Source organism: Sorex araneus, chromosome 7, assembly GCF_027595985.1.
Source record: "Sorex araneus isolate mSorAra2 chromosome 7, mSorAra2.pri, whole genome shotgun sequence".
NCBI lineage: Eukaryota > Metazoa > Chordata > Mammalia > Eulipotyphla > Soricidae > Sorex > Sorex araneus.
Window position 1 is genome coordinate 4,371,921 of NC_073308.1, and position 18,289 is coordinate 4,390,209.

General features: G+C 48.8%; 1 protein-coding gene across 5 annotated transcripts in view; it reads right to left on the bottom strand.

The window, feature by feature from the left end:
• Positions 1 to 18,289, bottom strand: part of LOC129406600 (pleckstrin homology domain-containing family M member 1-like) — a 60,369-nt gene that overhangs the window by 33,797 nt on the left and 8,283 nt on the right. For 2 of the 5 annotated variants that reach the window (XR_008631097.1, XM_055144926.1), the window contains exons 1-3: positions 8,351 to 8,476; positions 6,429 to 6,679; positions 5,460 to 5,788 (exon numbers count right to left, since the gene is read on the bottom strand). Coding sequence is in view for 1 of the 5 variants with exons in the window: in XM_055144926.1 (XP_055000901.1) it covers positions 5,460 to 5,603 (144 nt within the window). In the remaining 4 variants the exon portion in view is untranslated. Of the gene's footprint in view, positions 1 to 5,459; positions 5,789 to 6,428; positions 6,680 to 8,350; positions 8,477 to 18,289 lie in introns of those variants that run through there. The other 3 variants (XR_008631094.1, XR_008631096.1, XR_008631095.1) reach the window with 3 other exon arrangements.

Sequence of the window (18,289 nt, forward strand, 5' to 3'; positions counted from 1 at the left end):
GCTAAGCCACATGGAACTGGGATTCAGAGGCGGACTCCCTCAGAGGGACTGCTCCGGAGCCTGGGGAATGCCTCTAGGCAGGGCTGAGCTTTCCACCTGATGCAAGACCAAGAATGCAGAGCATCAGTAAGAGGAAAAAGTGCTGCGTTAAGAGCCAGAAAACCAAGGAAAGACAGGCATTTCTTTCTTGGTAATAGTCTAGGGACCAGATCAGTAGTGGAGCAGGGCTGGCCCTTGCCCTGCATGTGGTCCCCTGAGCCCTGCAGGAGTGATTCCTGAGTACAAGACAGGAGTAAGTCCTGAGCACACGCCAGATGTGGCCCCCAAAACAAAAAACTAGAAAGCACTGTATGGCTTTGGAGATTCTCAAAGGGCTGAGCACATGATACCTGGCATATACAGGGCCTGGCAATCAATCCTCTACACCGCATGCAGGAACTCCGGCGCACCGCTAGTGGAGAGCAGCACTGCTGGAGCCTCACTCCCACCCAAGAGGGAGAAAGACGTGAGACTGCAGAGGCCTGAATTTAGTCCGGCTGTGCCTGTCACCAGTTGGGCCACCTAGACACTTCAGGTTCCTGAGTCCCAATTTCTATCAGATGGAAATTAACTTCCTCATCTATAGCACTGAGATTACTACACTGAGGACAAGGCTGGATTTTTTTTTAATTTTTTGTATTTTTAGGTCACACCTGGCAATGCACAGGCATTACTCCTGGTTCTGCAACCAGGAATTACTGCTGGCAGTGCTCATGGGACGATATGGGGTGCTAGGAATCGAACCGGGGTCAGCCATGTGCAAGGCAAATGCCCTACCCACTGTGCTATTGATCCAGCCCCAAGGCTCAATTTCTTTAATGTACTTTTCTGTCCTCTATATTTGGCATAGTTCCTGATACATGGAAGTGCTCAGTGTTTGTTGAAAGAAGAGATTAACTGGGGCAGAGGTGATGGCTCAAGGCCTTTGCATGTGGGGGACATAGGTTTGATCCCCAATACTGCATGAACCCTAAGCACCGCCAGTGTTAGGAGTAGCTCATGAACTTTGAGCACTGCTGAGTGTGGCCTGAAAATCAAGAATAAACAACTTGAAGGAGGGCAGGGAGACAGTTTAAGAAGGTGCCGGCACCATATGGCCCCCTCGGCATGCTGGTCCGATGGTCTGAAATCACCATAATGTTGCCATGGTGGCCTGCTGGCACCTGTGGGCTAAGCATGAAGAGCATCACAAATGGCTCCATGATGCACGAATTAATTTATAAGAGATGTCCATAATTGGAATATCTATAGAAATAGAAAACATCTGCATGGCTGCTGGAGACCCAGAGAAAGGGGAACAGGAGGAACTGCTACTTGCTGCAGTACTTCTTTCAAGGGGGTGAAAATATTCTAAAATTAGATTGTGGCAACAGTGGGTGGCACAGTTGTGTGATTAAATTAAAAACCACTGACCTGTGTATTTCAGATGAGTTCATGTCATGCCATATATGTACTTATTGACTATTTTAACATATTGCCCTGAGAAACGTGTCATTAAATCCTTTATTTTTAACTGGATCTGCTTCTTATTGCTGATGTATAAAAGGTCTTTATATATTCTGGCTATTAGATCCTTTAAAGATTTTGATATTGGACCAGAGACACAGTATGGGGGTTATGGCACTTGCACTTGCCTTCCATCTGGCTGACTCCAATTCTATTTACTCGTACCACATATGGTGCCCCAAACACTGCAAGGAATATTTACTGAGCACAGAGCCAGGAGTAAATGCTGAGCAGTGCTGGTGCCCAATGCTACCCCTCCGCCCCCCATAAATAAAGGATTTTAAAATCTTTATGGAAGTCCAACTTCAAATGTTCTTCCAATGTCAGATAGTATTACTATACTTTATACAAGGTACAAACAGGGGTCAGAGTGATAATACAGTGCATAGTACTTGTCTTACAAGCAGCTGACCTGGGTTTGACATCTGGTACCCTCTATGAGCCTTGAGCCTGCCAGGGGTGATCCCTGAGTGCAAAGCCAGGAGTAAGCTCAGTAAGCCCTGGGCACCACTGGGGGTGGCCCCAAAACAAACCAAACATACAAATGCTTCATGCAGCTCAACTTTTACAGGGTAGGGCAGGAAGAGACGATGAAGGCACATATGCACCAGAAGCCTACTGCCTAAAGACTCAGTCCTTGTCAGGATACAAAGCCAGCCAGTGGCTCTGCCCTACCTCTGTGACGTCCTGGGAAGGTGGCATAGGGAAGGACCTTCCCAGGAGAAGCAGCCTATGGGCCCGACATCCCAGTGGCCAGGAGGAGAGAAGACACAACTGAAACTCACAGTTCCTTGCCGACAGAAAATTCTCAGAATAACGGAACATCAGCAAGGAGAAAAAGAAAGCTCAGCTTCTCCCAGGAAGACAACGCAGAATTTGGTTTCAGACAATCCAAACATCATTCCACACCCTGCCTCTCCCAGGGAATTCAAGACCCATAGAGTGGCGAGGAGAGCCCAGGCCCACAGCCACCAACAGGTCCCCTTGCAAGGGGGAAAGAAGGAGCTGAGTGCAAACACCATAGTTGGAAAAATCAGGAAACGCTGTAAATGTCCAAAGACGGTAACTGCCCCAGTGACCACCCACATGGGTGACTAGGATGTAGGTTCTGACCCATGGTGCCCAGAGCCATCAAGAAGCCCCAGGGCAGCAGGCTCACTGGAAATCTTTCAGGGGACCTCCCTGAGCCCCCACGGCACTGATATTTCCCTTTGATCCCCAGTCATATGCTCTAAAGGAGGAAGGAGACTCCGGGAACCGCTGCTGCTCAACTATCCCTTGGCCAGGCCTCCCCTCCCACGTGATGTCCATTCCTTTCCATGTAGTTGAAAGCCTTGTGGCGGCTCTCCCACATCTCTCATCTCATCCTGTTGGCCCTGGCCACCTTACTGGCATGGCCGCCTGGAGGTCCAGTCCATTCTCCAACACTAAGAGCATTTCTACCCTGCCTACAGCTCTACAAGGACCACATGACACCCAGGGAGACAGAGGGTGGTCATATGAATAAGGTTGAGGCTCTGGTCAGGGTTCTGGTCCATGCCCTCCCTCCCCCCGCAACTCCCTACAGCAAGGAGCAGGTCACCATATTCTCCAAATGATAGCTGCAAGGCCTTTCACCCCATGTGAAACAAAAACGAGCAGAAGACAGCACTTCTGGTTCAGTGCATCCCTGAGCCACAGACAGAAACAGAGGCTCTCTCTGGGTTTTGTTCTTTTTGAATTCTTTTGTTTTCAGGTCACACCTGGATGTGCTCAGGGCTTACTCCTGGCTCTGTGTTGAGATCACTCCTGGTTGGCTTTAGGGGATCACAGGCGGTGCTGGGTTGAGTCTTGTTGAATGTGAGCCAAAAGGCCTGACCCCTACCCATGGTACAGTAGCCTCTAGAGCACTGTTGGGTGTGGTGAAAACAATAAAACAGACAAGAGAAAAGAAAGTGAGTGAGTGAGCAGAGGGTCCACAGAAGATGCTGTGGCTGAGGATGCAAACAACCTGTAGGGACCAGAAGCAGGGGCTCATGGTCCATGGGCCCAGCAACCGTTCACACCCCCAGCTGCAAGGACAGGCATGTGTCTGCAGACTCGGCAGTGAAGAGAACAAGTGCTCGGGGCCAGAGAGAGGCTCCACATGCCAAGTGGCTTCACATGCAGGAGTGACGGGATCCTTCGTCAGCACCGCAGGGGTGACAGTGCTCCCATACTTCCGCACAGACTGTGGGAGTATGGGGTAGTCCCTGAGCACTGTCAGGGATGTCACCAAGCCTCACGGGGGGGGGGGGAGAGAGAGAGAGAGAGAGAGAGAGAGAGAGAGAGAGAGAGAGAGAGAGAGAGAGAGGGAGGGAGGGAGGGAGGGAGGGAGGGAGAGGTACAGGTGACACCGCTTGACAGGAAGGGTGGGGAGGGCTCTCCTGCTGACACCGGCCTCCTGGGCCTGCCTGCTTCAACAGTATGAGGCAACACCACTGCTCGAATCTCAATTTGCTACGAGCCAGCAGCTACAAAAACTAGTATGCTGTGGTAGACCCACTCTGCGGGGTCTCCGGGTGTGGGTGGAGCAGCTCCCACTTTGGGCACCAGAACATCAGGAAAGGGTGGTATCTCTGGTCAGCATTCCCCCTGGAGGTTGGGCCCAGCCTCTCTGGTTCCCAGATCTTGGGCTCCGATTCCTTCCAGCCACACTGGAGGCTCACCCCACCAGCCCTGTTCTTGAATCCCAAAGAGGCCCTCAGCCAGTCACAAGGCCAGGTGCCAGAAGGCTCCAACTGCCACCATCTGAATGACAGCCTGAGCCCCATGCAGCTCACTCGTTCACTGATAATCAAAGAGTATTCACTGGATAGACAGAGCGGGTTATCAGCGGGCACGAGCGCATGGTCAAGTAACATCGGTGAACTGGAGCAAACTCCTCTGAGAGGCCAGAGCAGGGCCAGACAAACCATCACTGCAAACAGAGTGTCAGGAACACCAGCAAACACAGCACAGAGCAAGCAGACAGCAGCCCTGGGCGATTCCCCACACAGGCCTGAGACGCTGGGACTCAGGAACCAAATGAGAGCCAGAGTGATGATATAGTGGGGAGGGCGCTTGCCTTACACAGGGCCAAACTGGCTTCGATCCCCAGCACCCTCTATAGTCCCCTGAGTCCTGCCTCAAGTGATCCCTGAGCACAAAGCCAGGAGTAAGCCCTGGGCACTGCTGAATGTGGCCCAAAATAACTGGAACAAAATAAAAGAGCTAAAGGAACAAAGCAGAGTCCCATGAAACATGGGGTTGAAGAGAGAAAAGGGAGACCACGGTGCTTGGCAGAAAGATGGTCTGTCCTTTCAGAAGCCCAAGTCACACAACTCTCCATGGGCAACCGATTCACCCTGTACAATGCTCCAAGCTTCTCTGAACGTATTCTCTAAACTCAGTGTTCACAACTCTGAGACAGAACAGTGGTTGTCCACTTTCACAGAGAAAACTGAGGTTCAGTAGGAATGGGCCCAGAGAAGGCACAAAACTCTCTGGTCTCCTCACCCCAACCCTACGCTTCTCACCAAACCACTGTCACGGGTATTTAAATCAAAGCATTAAAGGCAACTTATTAATGAGACTTTTAGGAGATAGGCAGATGCTCCATTTGGTTAGAGAAGACCTAAACTCACAGAGAACCCACACTGCTGAAGGGGCAGCGGCTCCAGTCAGCTCCCAAGTCCCAGCATACAGCTAGGAAGGAACTGCCCTAGGTTGTTTGGGTTTTCAGTTTTCATTTTCCCCTTTATATTCTTTTGCCTTCTCTATACACTTCCAATTTTACTTGTCCAATTTCCATCTTCATTCTCCCCCCACCTACCCTGCTCAGATCAAAGAACAAAAAGAGAACAATGGCTTAGAAGAGGCTTACATTGAAAGAAGAAACTCATGGGCTGACTTACCTGCCTTGAAAACACTTCATCCAGGAGTAAACAGCAATCTGTGCTCCTGAGAGACTTCTCAGCCATCCCTGCCGGCCAGCTCTCTGGGGCCTGACCCCAGTCCTGTACTGGGCCGCGTGGAACAATAGACTGACTCTCAGCCATGCAGCGGTGGTGCCACCTGATGAATCATGCTCACAGCTGGGGAAGCACAGCAAAGTTTGCTGTTGGAAGAAGCATGACGAGGTTATCTTCTGACTCAGAAGGGCAGCTGACTTTTCAGCCACAAGTGCTCAATGAGTAAATGGCGCCTTCTTGATTTGAGCCAAGCTGGATTTCTGGACAAGTGTCTTGTGACGGGCAGAATGTGGGGTGAGAGAGAGGCCGGGAGAGAGAGAGGGGGGGGAAAGTGTATGTGTGTGGAGAGGGAGAGGGAGAGAGGGAGAGAGAGAAATAGAGAGAGAATGAGAATTGAATCTTTGAAGGAACCAAGTGTAGAGAGAGAAACTTCCACCATATGATTCCCAGACTAAGCTCGGAATGCAGGAGGCAAAGACAGGGAGTCTGGGGGACACCGGGTGAAGATGTTCTTTCCTTCCATCCAGCCAAGAACACCCTTTTTCCCTCACACTCTCCTCTCATGTTCCCTAGGACTCTGAATGAAAACAGGAACTTCCCCGCCCCACAAATTTATCCACCAGTGCACCTCCAGGGCCCGAACAGTGCGTGGGTGGCACACACTAGAACCCAGAAAACACTTGCTGAATGAAGTGATGAATAACTTAAAAACAAGGGCAAGTCACAGATGGCTCATGGTGGAGAACAGGCCTTGCCCACAGAACAGGGGTTTGATCCCCAGCACCACACAAACCAACAGAGGCCTGGGGCAGGTGTCTCCAGTCACTGAGAAAGGGAAGTGAAGAGGAGAGCTCCTCCCATTAAACTTAGCTGCAGGCTGCAGAAGGTGAAAACCAGTCCGATTTCTGGCACCTTAAGCAGGGGGATCCTGGAGGCACGTGAAGGAGTCTCAAAGGAATGAGACTCGGAGAAGCTGCACAGAGACTATGGGTTCTCCTTAGGGTCCTTATCAACAGCCGTGAAATAACCAAGTCTGCTGCCCGGTCAAGAGAATGTGGAGGGAATGTGCACCCACTGTGCATGGGGCAAGTGTGTGTGCTGCTCTGAGGTCACAGTCCGTAGGTTCAGGAGTCCCAAATGGTCAAAACTCAATGACCTGGCACCTGCAGAAAGAAGAAACAAACTCGACAGGCCCTGTGCCCACCCTGGCAGTAGCCTCCCCAGGACCCACTTCCCCACTCCCGTAACTACAACACTCATTGCCAAATGCTCCCCGGGTGGTTGTTGGGGCTGACCAGCAAACAGCTCTGGCTGGGGGAGCACAGGGTGAGGAGCCTTAACATGTGCCAGGACACAGCATTCTGTGACACCGTGGCATTCTCTACTCCCCCAGGCCAGCACTGTGGATGGAAGGGCTGGGTCCTGCAGCTACGGTGGAGTGAGTGACTGAGGCACCAGCACTCACCTTCAGGGACTTGGCTGCTGCCTACCAGGCAGGTGGCCAGCACAGGGAGTCCAACACCAGTGCCGGACACACAAACCCCAGGACAGCCCAGGGGGACAGAAGGTGTTGGTGTACAACATCCCATAATCTCAGGCCTAGCTAGTCTTGGACGTTGAAATTGTTTTTCTATTACTGTTACTTTAATTGACTATGCTTCCGGCTATATATCAACAGTATTAACTGACTTTGATATTGTTTCCATTGACTAAGTTAATTTGCATATCCTGCCTATGTGGCTGAATATCATTGGCTAGAACATCAAGCTAGTTAATAAAAGAGGACTGAACAGGCTGCTCTCAAGCAAGCCACAGAGCAACTCCCAGAAAACGTATTTCTTTCGCATGCATATTTTAAATGCCTCAGACTGTCTAACCAAACCTTACTGCAAACATATGTTGTAACATAAGGCGAGGAGAAACTCTGGCACCCAACAAGGGCGGCCCCCGTGCTAGCTGACCACTGGAGCCTCTCAGGGGCCAGTCGAGCCAGCCCCCTTAACTGCCAGGTTGTCCCTCAAGCTAGCTGACCACCGGACTCCCTCGGGGGCAAGTCTAGCCGCCACCTAACTGCCAGGTACTGCTCAAGCGTCTATATTTGGCTGCTGTGGGACAGTGAGGGGGGTTGGCAGAGGGCTCTGAACTTTCTCAGACCGCATGGGGACTGGGTCAAGGGGCGATGGGTGCTGAGCTGAGCCCTCGAGCAGAGGTGCAAGGACCTTGCTGGGTTTGTCATGAGACGGATGAGGAAGCGGAGATGGGGGGGGGGGGGGCGTGACGGGCAGGGAGGACAGGAGAGTGAGGCGCTGAGCTCAGGCACATTTAAGGGCTGGGTCCAGGTTGTCATGAAAGCGCTGGGCTCCACGGGCCACTCACCTTGGCTGTGCTGGTAAACGTGGGGGCCAGCGGAGGTGGAGGGGGGGCTTGGAGGAGGGGACCTTGGATTTTGGCTTTTTTGGGGTAGACACCCGACAGTGCTCAGGGCTCAGCCCTACGTTCCGCACTCAGGAATCCCATACGCGATGCCGCAGGGATGGAACCCGGGTCCCGGGGCAGGCCTCGGGGTGCACTGCAGGGAGCTGAGGGAAACTGGGCTAAGGGAGCCGAACCCGCGAGGGGCAGAGCGGCGAGGGCGGTCCCCAGGGTCGCGGGGTGAGATGTGCCTGGCGGGGCGGCGGCGGGCCGGGGTCGGGCTCGCGGGCTCGCGGGCTCGGGTGGGGAAGGGGCTGGCAGATGCCGGGCTCGGGGCGGGCGCCCGGGGGGCTCCGCGGGGGCTGTCCCGCCGCCGCTTAGCTTTCCCCCGCCCCCCGCTCGCCCCCTCAGTCGTCACTCACCACAGGGAGCCGGAAGGCGCTGACCGGCGCTCAGGATAGCCGCAGCCCCCCCGCTTCGCCCCCAAATGTGGTGGCGGCCTCCCAACCCCAGACAGCAAAAAGCGGCGCCTGTGGCGAGGACACTAGCCTGGGGTCTGGACGTACGGCCACGCCCTCACGCGACGGCCCAATCGCGGAGCCCCGACGAGATCAGGGGGCGGGGCCAGCGGGTAGGCGGTTCACCCCAGATCCTTGAGGAGGCTGCGGACCTGCCCCACCCCCAAGTAGGGCTTGTCAGCTGCCTGAGGTGTCCCATTGGGACTAGATCCTACTGGCTACCTTCCCTTGCCTGGCCACCTTCTGCATAAGGATGGGGCCGTCCTGGCTTCCGTGAGTGAAGCTTGCTCACTTGTGAAGCCGCCCGTCTTTGCTTTCCCAGGGTGTTGGCGCTGGGGACCAACAGAACTCAATCACTCTCCTGCCCAGGGGGCTCTCAGGAAAACGTGTCTTCCCCACTCCTTATACCCGGAGCGCGCCCTGAGCGCCCCCCGCGATATTTCACAGTCAACTGCTTGGCATCTGTCCCAAAGACCCAAGTCATTTGCACCCTTTGTAGTACTATTCACAATAGCCAAAATCTAGAACAGACCCAAATGTCCAAGAATAGAGGGCTGGTTAAAGAAACTGTCTTTAAAGGTACATCTACAGAATGGAATACTGCTCAACTCTAAGAAAAGATGAGCTCCTGAACAGCCATGATTCCAGAGGCACAGAAACCAATCCCAGAACCCAGCAGTTTATGGCAAAAAATGCTTTTGGACTCTGAACTAAGCTTCGGCCCTGTGCTGCCCTGGGAGGGGAATGGTGTTTGTCCCTCTGCCTTTCTTCCTCGTTGGTGGCGTGGTGACTGCCATTTTTAAGAGTCTATTGCACAGAGAGGTACGAGCTTGCAGTGACGGGGCGCTGGGAACTCTCGGGATGTGGGGAAGCAGAACCAGCACTGCTCTCTGCCCTGAGGAGACCCCCAGTGGTGGCCATGAATGAATGGCTCCTCAGCTCCTGAACAGCCATGATCCCAGAGGCACACAAACCAATCTCAGAACACAGTAGCTTCTGGCAGAAATCCCTCTGGACTTAATTATTAAAATACCAGAAATCCAAAATCATGTGGCCATCATATGCTCTTCATTATCAGCAATAGGAAACAAATGATCTAATGATGCCTTTTCGGCAGGTCTAGTAGTTGAGGGAAAACTCCAAATAATAATAGTGGGTCTTCTGTCGAAAAATTGAATGTAATGAAAGTAAAGAGAGAGTAAAGTGAAAATCATCTGCCACACAGGCAAGGTGGGGGGTAGGGGATATACTGGGGTTCTTGTGGTAGAACATGTGAACTGGTGAAGGGATGGGTGTTTGATCATTGTATGACATACTAAAACCTGAAAGCTTTGTAACTTTCAATAAAAGTTACAGATAAAATTAAATAAAAAAGATTCAATTAAAAAAAGAGAATGAAAGAAAAGATGATAGCAAGTAATCTGCTGCTATGTGGATAGATTTGGAGAGTATCAGGAGAGATGAAGTTAATCAGGAGGAGAGACCCAGAATAACCTCCCTGACATATAATAAAAATACGAATAAATCATTAGTACAGTGGACCCCTTTTTTTCGAGGTGGGGAGTGGAGATCTCCCTCAGGTCTGTGGTTGGGAAACAGTCACTCCAGGCAGTGCTTCAGGGACCATGCGGTGCTGCGATCGAACCCCAGCCTCCAGCATGCAAACCCTGTGCTCAGCCAGTGAAGGCAATCTCTGCAGCCTGTGTGACCTTTGATGGCAGCCCCAACTTATCCTTCCCTGCAGGGCGGGGTGAGAGTTGAGAGACTTCGGAGTTAAACCCCAGCTCATGTGGTTTACATCAAGTTTGGATATGTGAGCTTGAGCACTTGAGCACTGACTGTCTAGAGAACAGTGTCTCTTGCTCCGCATCCACAAACTGAGAGGCCTGACAAGGAAGGGATGGGCAGTTCGCTCAGCACACTAACCCGAAGAACATGCTGGCTCAAGGCTCCTCGAACTGCACCCATTTCATATGACCAGAGTGTCAGCACTGATGTTCTTTTCAGTAGGTGATCAAATCAGGCTCACTGCTAATTTCCCTCACTAATGTATTTAACTTTTCCTGGCTTGCAATTTCACAGGGCGATGTATCAAAGATGATTTTTTTTCTTTTTGGGTCACACCCGGTGATACACAGGGGATACTCCTGGCTCTGCACTCAGGAATTACTCCTGACAGTGCTCGGGGGACCATATTAGATGCTGGGAACCGAACCCAGGTCAGCCCTGTGCAAGGCAAATGCCCTACCCACTGTGCTATTGTTCCAGCCCCCAAAGACGATTATTTTTGAGTATCTAAAGGTTATGAATATCTGTGTTGGAGAGGGAGATCTGTGCTTCTTCCACTGCTGCTGGGGTTCTTGCTACCACGCATCTATCTCACGGAAGGTGGGGTATGTGCAGCTGGGATGAGTCCAGTGGACCGAGGAGAACCTCGGCAGTACCTGGCTGCACCAATGTTTGGTTTTGGGAACACACTTGGAGATGCTCAGGGGTTTCTCCTGACTCTGCACTCAGGAGTCACTCCTGACCATGCTTGGGGACCATGTGGGATGCCAGAGATCAAACCAAGTCAGCTGCGTGCAAGACCACCACCTTTCCCATTGTACTATCTCTCTGCCCCCTCTTTTCTTAATTTTCTTTGGAAACACACCTATCCATGTCTTACTCCTGGCTCTGTGCTCACAGATCACTATTGGCAAGGTGCAGGGTCAGGGATCCAATCCAGGTCACTTGTGTGCAAAAAAAGTGCCCTACCCACTGGACTATTTACTCCCATCCCTCCACCAATGTTTTCTGAAATCGAGGTGGAGAAATATCATCTTAGTCAACTACTGCTCACACATTCTTCTTTACTCTGTGCCTCCCAGCATCCTGCTCACTGCAGACTGAGGGGGTTGGTTTGTTTAGCTTTTGGTGATGTGGGGCATGGTCCTGAACCTGGTGGTGGTCAGGGGGTACTAATTGCTCTGTGTTCAGGGGTGACTCCTTACTGGGGTTGCGGGACCAGAGGTGGTGCTGAGAGTGAACTCCATATGGCTCAGTCACCTGTAAGGCAAGAGCTCTCTTTTGAGTCTTAAAAATGACATTTTTTGTTTAGTTTGTTTTTAAGAGAAAACAAGTCAAAAAACCCATGTGAATCTAACTAGGTTTTAAGGGAGGAGCACCTGAATACCACGTTAGGGCATGCTCTTGTGAATAAGTTTGTGAGTTGGGAAAACAGACAGGCCTTAGTATCAACAGTAGAGGTAGACACTGCTGCAAAAGTTCTGGCCATTTCAAGAGCCCAAGAGTGTGACTGTAAGTAGGGGTAGGAGTTGAGTCTGCTGTCATTAACTGCTGTGGCACTTGGGGAGCCCTTGGAAAGAACAACGGAACTGGTTGTGATTTGCTTTAATACTCATCCCTGCTGGAGGATGGTGGCTTTTACAGCTCTTCAGGAGCGATTATTCTGGGAGCACAGGAGAGCCTCCCATCCTCCCATCCCATCCATTCCTCTCGGACCTCATCCCTGCCTCGGGGAGAGATTCCAGCTTCAGTCCTGCATTTCCTGCCAACGGCCTTTATGGCCTTTATTGGTTACATGAACGTTGACCTTTTCGGCTTTAATTCCCAAGTCCATCGCTGGACTGATTCATGTATGCATTTTAAAATGAGAAAATAAGTATTTTATAGGAAATTCTGAGAGCCTCTTCAGAAAATAAAATTTCCAGGTGGTGTGAGCGGGGAGCTACCTGCTCATGCAGGATCCTTATTTGGATGTAGCTCTGGGAGCTGCCTCAGACAGAGGGCTTAGAATACTTGGCATAGATAACTGTCTGCCACTCCTAGTATGCAGAGAAGCTATGATATCACCAACCCAAGCCTATAGAGAAGTTAAAAGATTACCAACCTTAGCCTGCTGAGCAGTTAACAGGATATAGATGTGTTAATAGATTAGTAGGACACACAAGTAGCTGTATGGTCTGCTAATCATTAAAAGGTTTAGGAATGATCAGGTTGTTCCCCACTGTATTTTGTTATGATCAAAGAAATGTATGATCTTAGGAATATGCTTTTTGCAATTACAGTGGATGGTTATGCTTGCCAAGTTCCTGATAGAGATGTAGAAAAGGCTTCCTGAAATAAAGATCGAGGCTGCTGGTCCAGAACTCAGCCCTCTCAACCACTTATTCGTCTCTTTAAGATCCTCATCTTCCCTCTTAACCCATTCCTTTGACAGCCTGCAGGCCCATTAAGTCGTGCCAGAATGAGGGGCAAGAGGAACAGAGGTGTATGAGGTGTGGAAAAGACAAGGCAGCTGTAGAATAAGGTAAGGAAGTCCGGGGAGGGACAGTTATTGTTGAGAAAGGGGGGGAAATGGGGCAACGATTAAGAAATTAAAAATTCTTGGGTGTTAGTCTCCCACTCTGTTATTCTATATACCATAGATGAGTACAATCTTTCTATGTCTGTCTCTCTCTTTCTGACTCATTTCACTCAGCATGAAACTTTTCATGCCGATCCACTTAAATAAAAAATTCATGACCTCCTTTTTTCTAACAGCTGTATAGTATTCCATTAGGGATCACCAGCTATAATGTAGTCGAAGGCCATTTGGGAGAAGAGAGTTGCGGGCTGAATGAGGGCTAGAGACTGAGCACAGCGGCCACTCAACACCTTTATTGCAAACCACAACAGCTAATTAGAGGGAGAGAACAGAAGGGAATGCCCTGCCACAGTGACAGGGTGGGGTGGGGGGAGATGGGATTGGGGAGGGTGGGAGGGATGCTGGGTTTACTGGTGGTGGAGTATGGGTACTGGTGAAGGGATGGGTTCCCGAACTTTGTATGAGGGAAATAAAAAAATAATAAAAAAAATAAAAGAAAAGAAATTAAAAATTGTTTGCACAGACGCTTGCTTTAATGATTCAAATTGGAGGATTTTAAGTAAAAGAAAGTCAGATTGTAACTTTTTTGCAGCATGTACATACTGTTTCTGTAGGATAACATAGCCTCAGGTAGTTTAGGTTTATTGGGTTACTCCCGTTACAGTGCTCCCATTCTTCTTTGTTGATTTGTAGCTTCTTTCTTAGTGTTCTCTTGACTTGTAAATAATGTTTTTCTCTTCTCCTTGAGTCCTCTGCATAGTTTATTCAGACCAATGTCCTTTTTGTATGGACACAGAAAGACTTAGCAAATGCTATGCTCTTGTAACCTGGGAGTCATTTGACTCTACATGATATTTTCCTCCTGGGCATCTGTTCTCTGGACCTAAGCCTCAGCTGCCCTTACTTCCTAGCAACCCCAAAAGCAGGGTCCCGACGAGGGACGGGACGGACCCAGGGCAAGCGGTGAGTTGTGTGCTACCCCGGCATCGAGATGGGCCTGGCCAAAGTGCCTAATGCTTAACTATAAGTTAAGAGCTTGATCATGAACAAATGTTGTCATGATCCAAACAGTGATAACTAGATTTGGACCCTGCTAGGGTTAGGAATGATTAATCTGGCCTGAGTGCTGTAGTTGAGTCTGGCAAGATGTTGCCAGGAGAACTGCCTTGCATGCCTCAATGTATCTCTTGCTATGCCCATACAAAAATAACTAGTATTAAAATGTTATTAAGTGTTTGGACTAAGGAAAGGAAAAAAACCTTAAGAGTCAGGAAGGGCTTTGGAACGCCCTGCCCTCAGGAAGGGCTTTCTTATGTTGATTTTGCTACCTGGATGGGGTAGCCTAAAGGGCAAGGTGGGAGAGACAAGAGGAGAGACAAGAGAAGCGAGAGATGCGGCAGTAGATCCAGAGAGAGGAGGGAGCGAGAAGTGCGGGAGATGGGAAAGATGGAAGATTGAATAAACGGTAACTAATCAGCAACCAGCTTGGTCCTTCTTCCTTCCATCGCCTGCCCTTGACCGACAGCACACACAGCGGTTCCAGAGCACCGAACGCGGGTGGTGAGACAGAGCCTCCCGGAGAGCCCGCGAGTGCACACGCCCCTCGGTGTGCCTTAGTTTTTTACAGTTTCTCCATACTTAGCCAAGGAATTCTAAATGAGCAGACTTGGAAACAAGGAGATCAAGATCTCCAGCAGTATTTTAATAGTTGTGGTCCTGATAAAACTCCAGTAGATACTTTTGCTCTCTGGAAATTAATTATGGAAGGGATCTGCTTCCAGGAAGAAAAAAGGGAGAAAATAGAAACTAAGGAGGAGCAGAACAGGGGACAGTCCCTTCGGCTCCTCCCACTACCACAGCTTCTATAGTAACTGTTTTAGAAGAAGAAAGTACTAACGATCTTATAGAAGATCCATTACAAAAATGAACTGTTATTCTTATTTAGAAGACTCAAGAGGGAAATACTCGCCTCTTCCTCCATATTCTGAGAGGCAATCTGTGGGGGAGGAAGCGATTGCAAAGGCTACAGCAGCAGGAGAGGATGTCAGGGAATTTACTCTATCTCCTGTCAGACTGAATGTGCAAGGAAACCGTGTGCATAATAGTCTTACCCTCAAGGAAATTAAATGGGTGTGGTTTGGGTCACACCCTCCCTGGATTTTCCCCCACGGTCACTGTCGAGTGAGCAGACCCAGTAGTTTGGCTTTCTGATACACCTGTCTGAATTGAGCAGTGGCCACTTAATAAAGAAAATCTCGCTGCTGCAGAATAGTTCAAGGACAATTATATTTGGGAGATATCGTGCCTTCTAATTCTCCCTGGAACTCACCAGTTTTCTTAATAAAAAAGAAATCTGGTAAGTGGAGGAGGCGATGAGATCTTAGAGCAGCTGATGACATATGCAGACTATGGGAGCTCTGCAGCCGGCCTGCCAAGTCCTGTTGCTATTCCTGGTCTGTAGTACACAGTTGTTTTGGATTTAAAAGATTGGTTTTTACTACACCTTTGCAAGAAAAAGACTGTTGTTGCTTTGCCTTTAGTGTTCCTACCATTAATTTACAAAATCTTATGAACCTTATCATTGGGTTGTTTTACCCCAAGGAATGAAAACCCATTTTGTGTCAAAAGTTTGTAGCTAAAGCTATTCAGCCCGTAAGAAAATTATTTGAGCAGGTCATTATAATACGTTATATGAATGATATTCTTATGGCTGCCAAAACTGAAGATTTAGGGGCTAGAGCGATAGTACAGCGGGTACGGCGTTTGCCTTGCACGTGGCCGACCCGGGTTCACATCCCATATGGTCCCCTGAGCATCGCCAGGGAATTCCTGAGTGCAGAACCAGGAATGACTCCTGTACATTCGTCAGGTGTGACCCAAAAAGCAAAGAAAAAAAACCCTGAATATTTAATAAAAGAAGCATATGTGGCATTACAAGATAATATTAAGAAATGGGGATTTGTCAGCGGGTAGGGCTGACAAGCCTTTCACGCAGCCAACCCAGGTTCGATTCCCAGCATCCCATATGGTCCTCGGAGCACCGCCAGGAGAAATTCCTGAGTGCTGAGCCAGGAATAACCCCTGAGCATCACCTGTTGTGAACCAAAAAGAAAAAAAAAAAGAAATGGGGACTTGTACTAGCACCAGATAAAATCCAATGAAAAGCCCCCTATGAATATTTGAAATATAGATTATTACAAGACCGAATTGTACCACAAAAAGTGCAAATTCAGAGAGATTGTTTGAAAATTTTAATTAATAAAAATTACTTGGAGATATTAATTGGATTTGACCTGCTTTAAAATGAGCTACTAGGAAATGAAAACCTCTTTTGATATGTTAAAAGGAGACTCTGATCCTTTATCCCCCAGGGAGTTAACTCCTGAAGCTTCCTTGGCAGTCGAAATGTAGAGGCGACTCTTCAACCTGCTCAGCAAAAATAATTGAATTGGGAACTGGAGCGATAGCACAGCAAGTAGGGCATTTGCTTTGCACACGACCGACCTGAGTTCGATTCCCAGCATCCCATATGGTTCCCTGAGCACCGCTAGGAGTCATTCCTGAGTGCAGAGCCAGGAGTAGCCCCTGAGCATCTCTGGGTGTGACCCCAAAAGCAAAAATATATGTATATACTTGAATTATAATAATCATCATCCTGGTGATAAGTTATTACAATTTGCCTTAAAGACATCTTTTATCTTTTCCCATGTTGTTAAAAAGACTTCTATAGCAGATGCCTTAACTGTATTTACTGATTTCATCTCTAAAGGATTTGCTAGCATAGTTGTGAAAGATCCACTTAAGTTGTATTCTATTTCTACTGCATCTACTCAGAAGAGTGAATTGTATGCTATTTGGAAAACTTTTCAATTATGAAAAGATCCTTTGAATATTTTTATGGATAGCTACCATATAGCAAAAAGTTTTCCAGCAGTAGAAACAGCCATTTTGTCTCAAATGCGTACCTCTCCCGTTGTTACTTTGTTTATTAATATTCAGCAATGCTTGCAATCCCGGACCTGTGGGGTCTACATAGAACATATCAGAGACGTGTAGGGTCTATATAGGACATATCAGGACCCATTCGGGGTTGGTGGGTCCTTTATCTGAAGGCAATGAGCAAGCAGACCTTGCTCTTAGATTTCATGTTGTTCTTACACCTGAACAGTCACATAAATTACATCGTCAAATGCAAAAGCCTTTCAATATCAATTTGGACTTACTAGAGAGGCAGCATGATTAATTGTTAAAAATTGCCCTGCCTGGGGGCTGGAGTGATAGCACAGCGGGTAGGGCATTTGCCTTGCACGTGGCCGACCCGGGTTCGATTCCCCGCATACCACAGGGTCCCCTGAGCACAGCCAGGGCTAATTCCTGAGTGCAGAGCCAGGAGTAACCCCTGATCATTGCCGGGTGTGACTTAAAAATTTAAAAAGATTAAGACACTTAAAAATCTCATCATACAGAAAAGCTCGTGATGTCAGAATAAAATAAAAAAAAAATGCCCTGCCTGTGCATCTCATTCCAGAATAGTTTCTGATGGGGTTAATCCAAGAGAACTCCTTCCTAATGAATTATGTCAAATGGATGTTACTCATGTGTAAAAAATATAAACGTGCACATGGAAGGGTGCGATGATGTGTGTTCGAGTGCTCTCGGGACGGCTTTCTCTCTCTTTTTCTCTCTCTCTTTCTCTTTCTCTCTCTCTCTCTCTCTCTTTCTCTCTCTCTCTCTCTCTTTCTCTCTATCTCTCCGCTCGAGTTTGGTGCTCTCCAGCCGCTATGTATGGACCGGATAGGGATGGCTTCTCCTTTGAGCTCTGCTTCTGTGTGTGCCGCTGTGCTCTCTTCTGTCTGTCTCTCTATCTCTGACTTTGTCTCTGTAGACTCTCCTCTAATCTCTTCCGTTCTCTCTCCCAATCTCTGTCTCCGGACCTCTTCTGCTTCTCTCTCTGGAGCCTTTCTGCTTCCGTCTCTAGAGTCCTTCTTGCTCTCACTTCTGACTCTGACTCTTACTTCTGACTCTCACCTTTACTTCTGACTCAGACCCTTTCTGCTCTTACAGTCTTCGTTTATATAGCAATCACATAGGGTGGTGACACAAAGGTGGGTTGAACATTAACAAATCAACAAAGAGGGGTAAAACCACTCCTCCCGGAGATTAACTCAAGGACAAGATCTCATCTAAAGAGATTACTCCAGATTACTAGGTGATCTGCTTAAGGGCAGAATACCATCCAGGGTGTCCAGGGTGTGTTGCTTTCTTCTTTCCTCACCCAGTAATCCACTTAAATAGTTGGAGTAAATCTATTTCTAATATCTCTAGCAATGCCATCCTGTATGAGCACAGTAAGAGATATATCAAACTTAAAGTTTGGTTCTTCCTGAGGACATGTTACTATATATTCCAGACCACAGTCCTCAGGTCAGGTTAGTCTTCCTAACCCCAGCAAGGTCCTAGTCTCGTCGTTACTT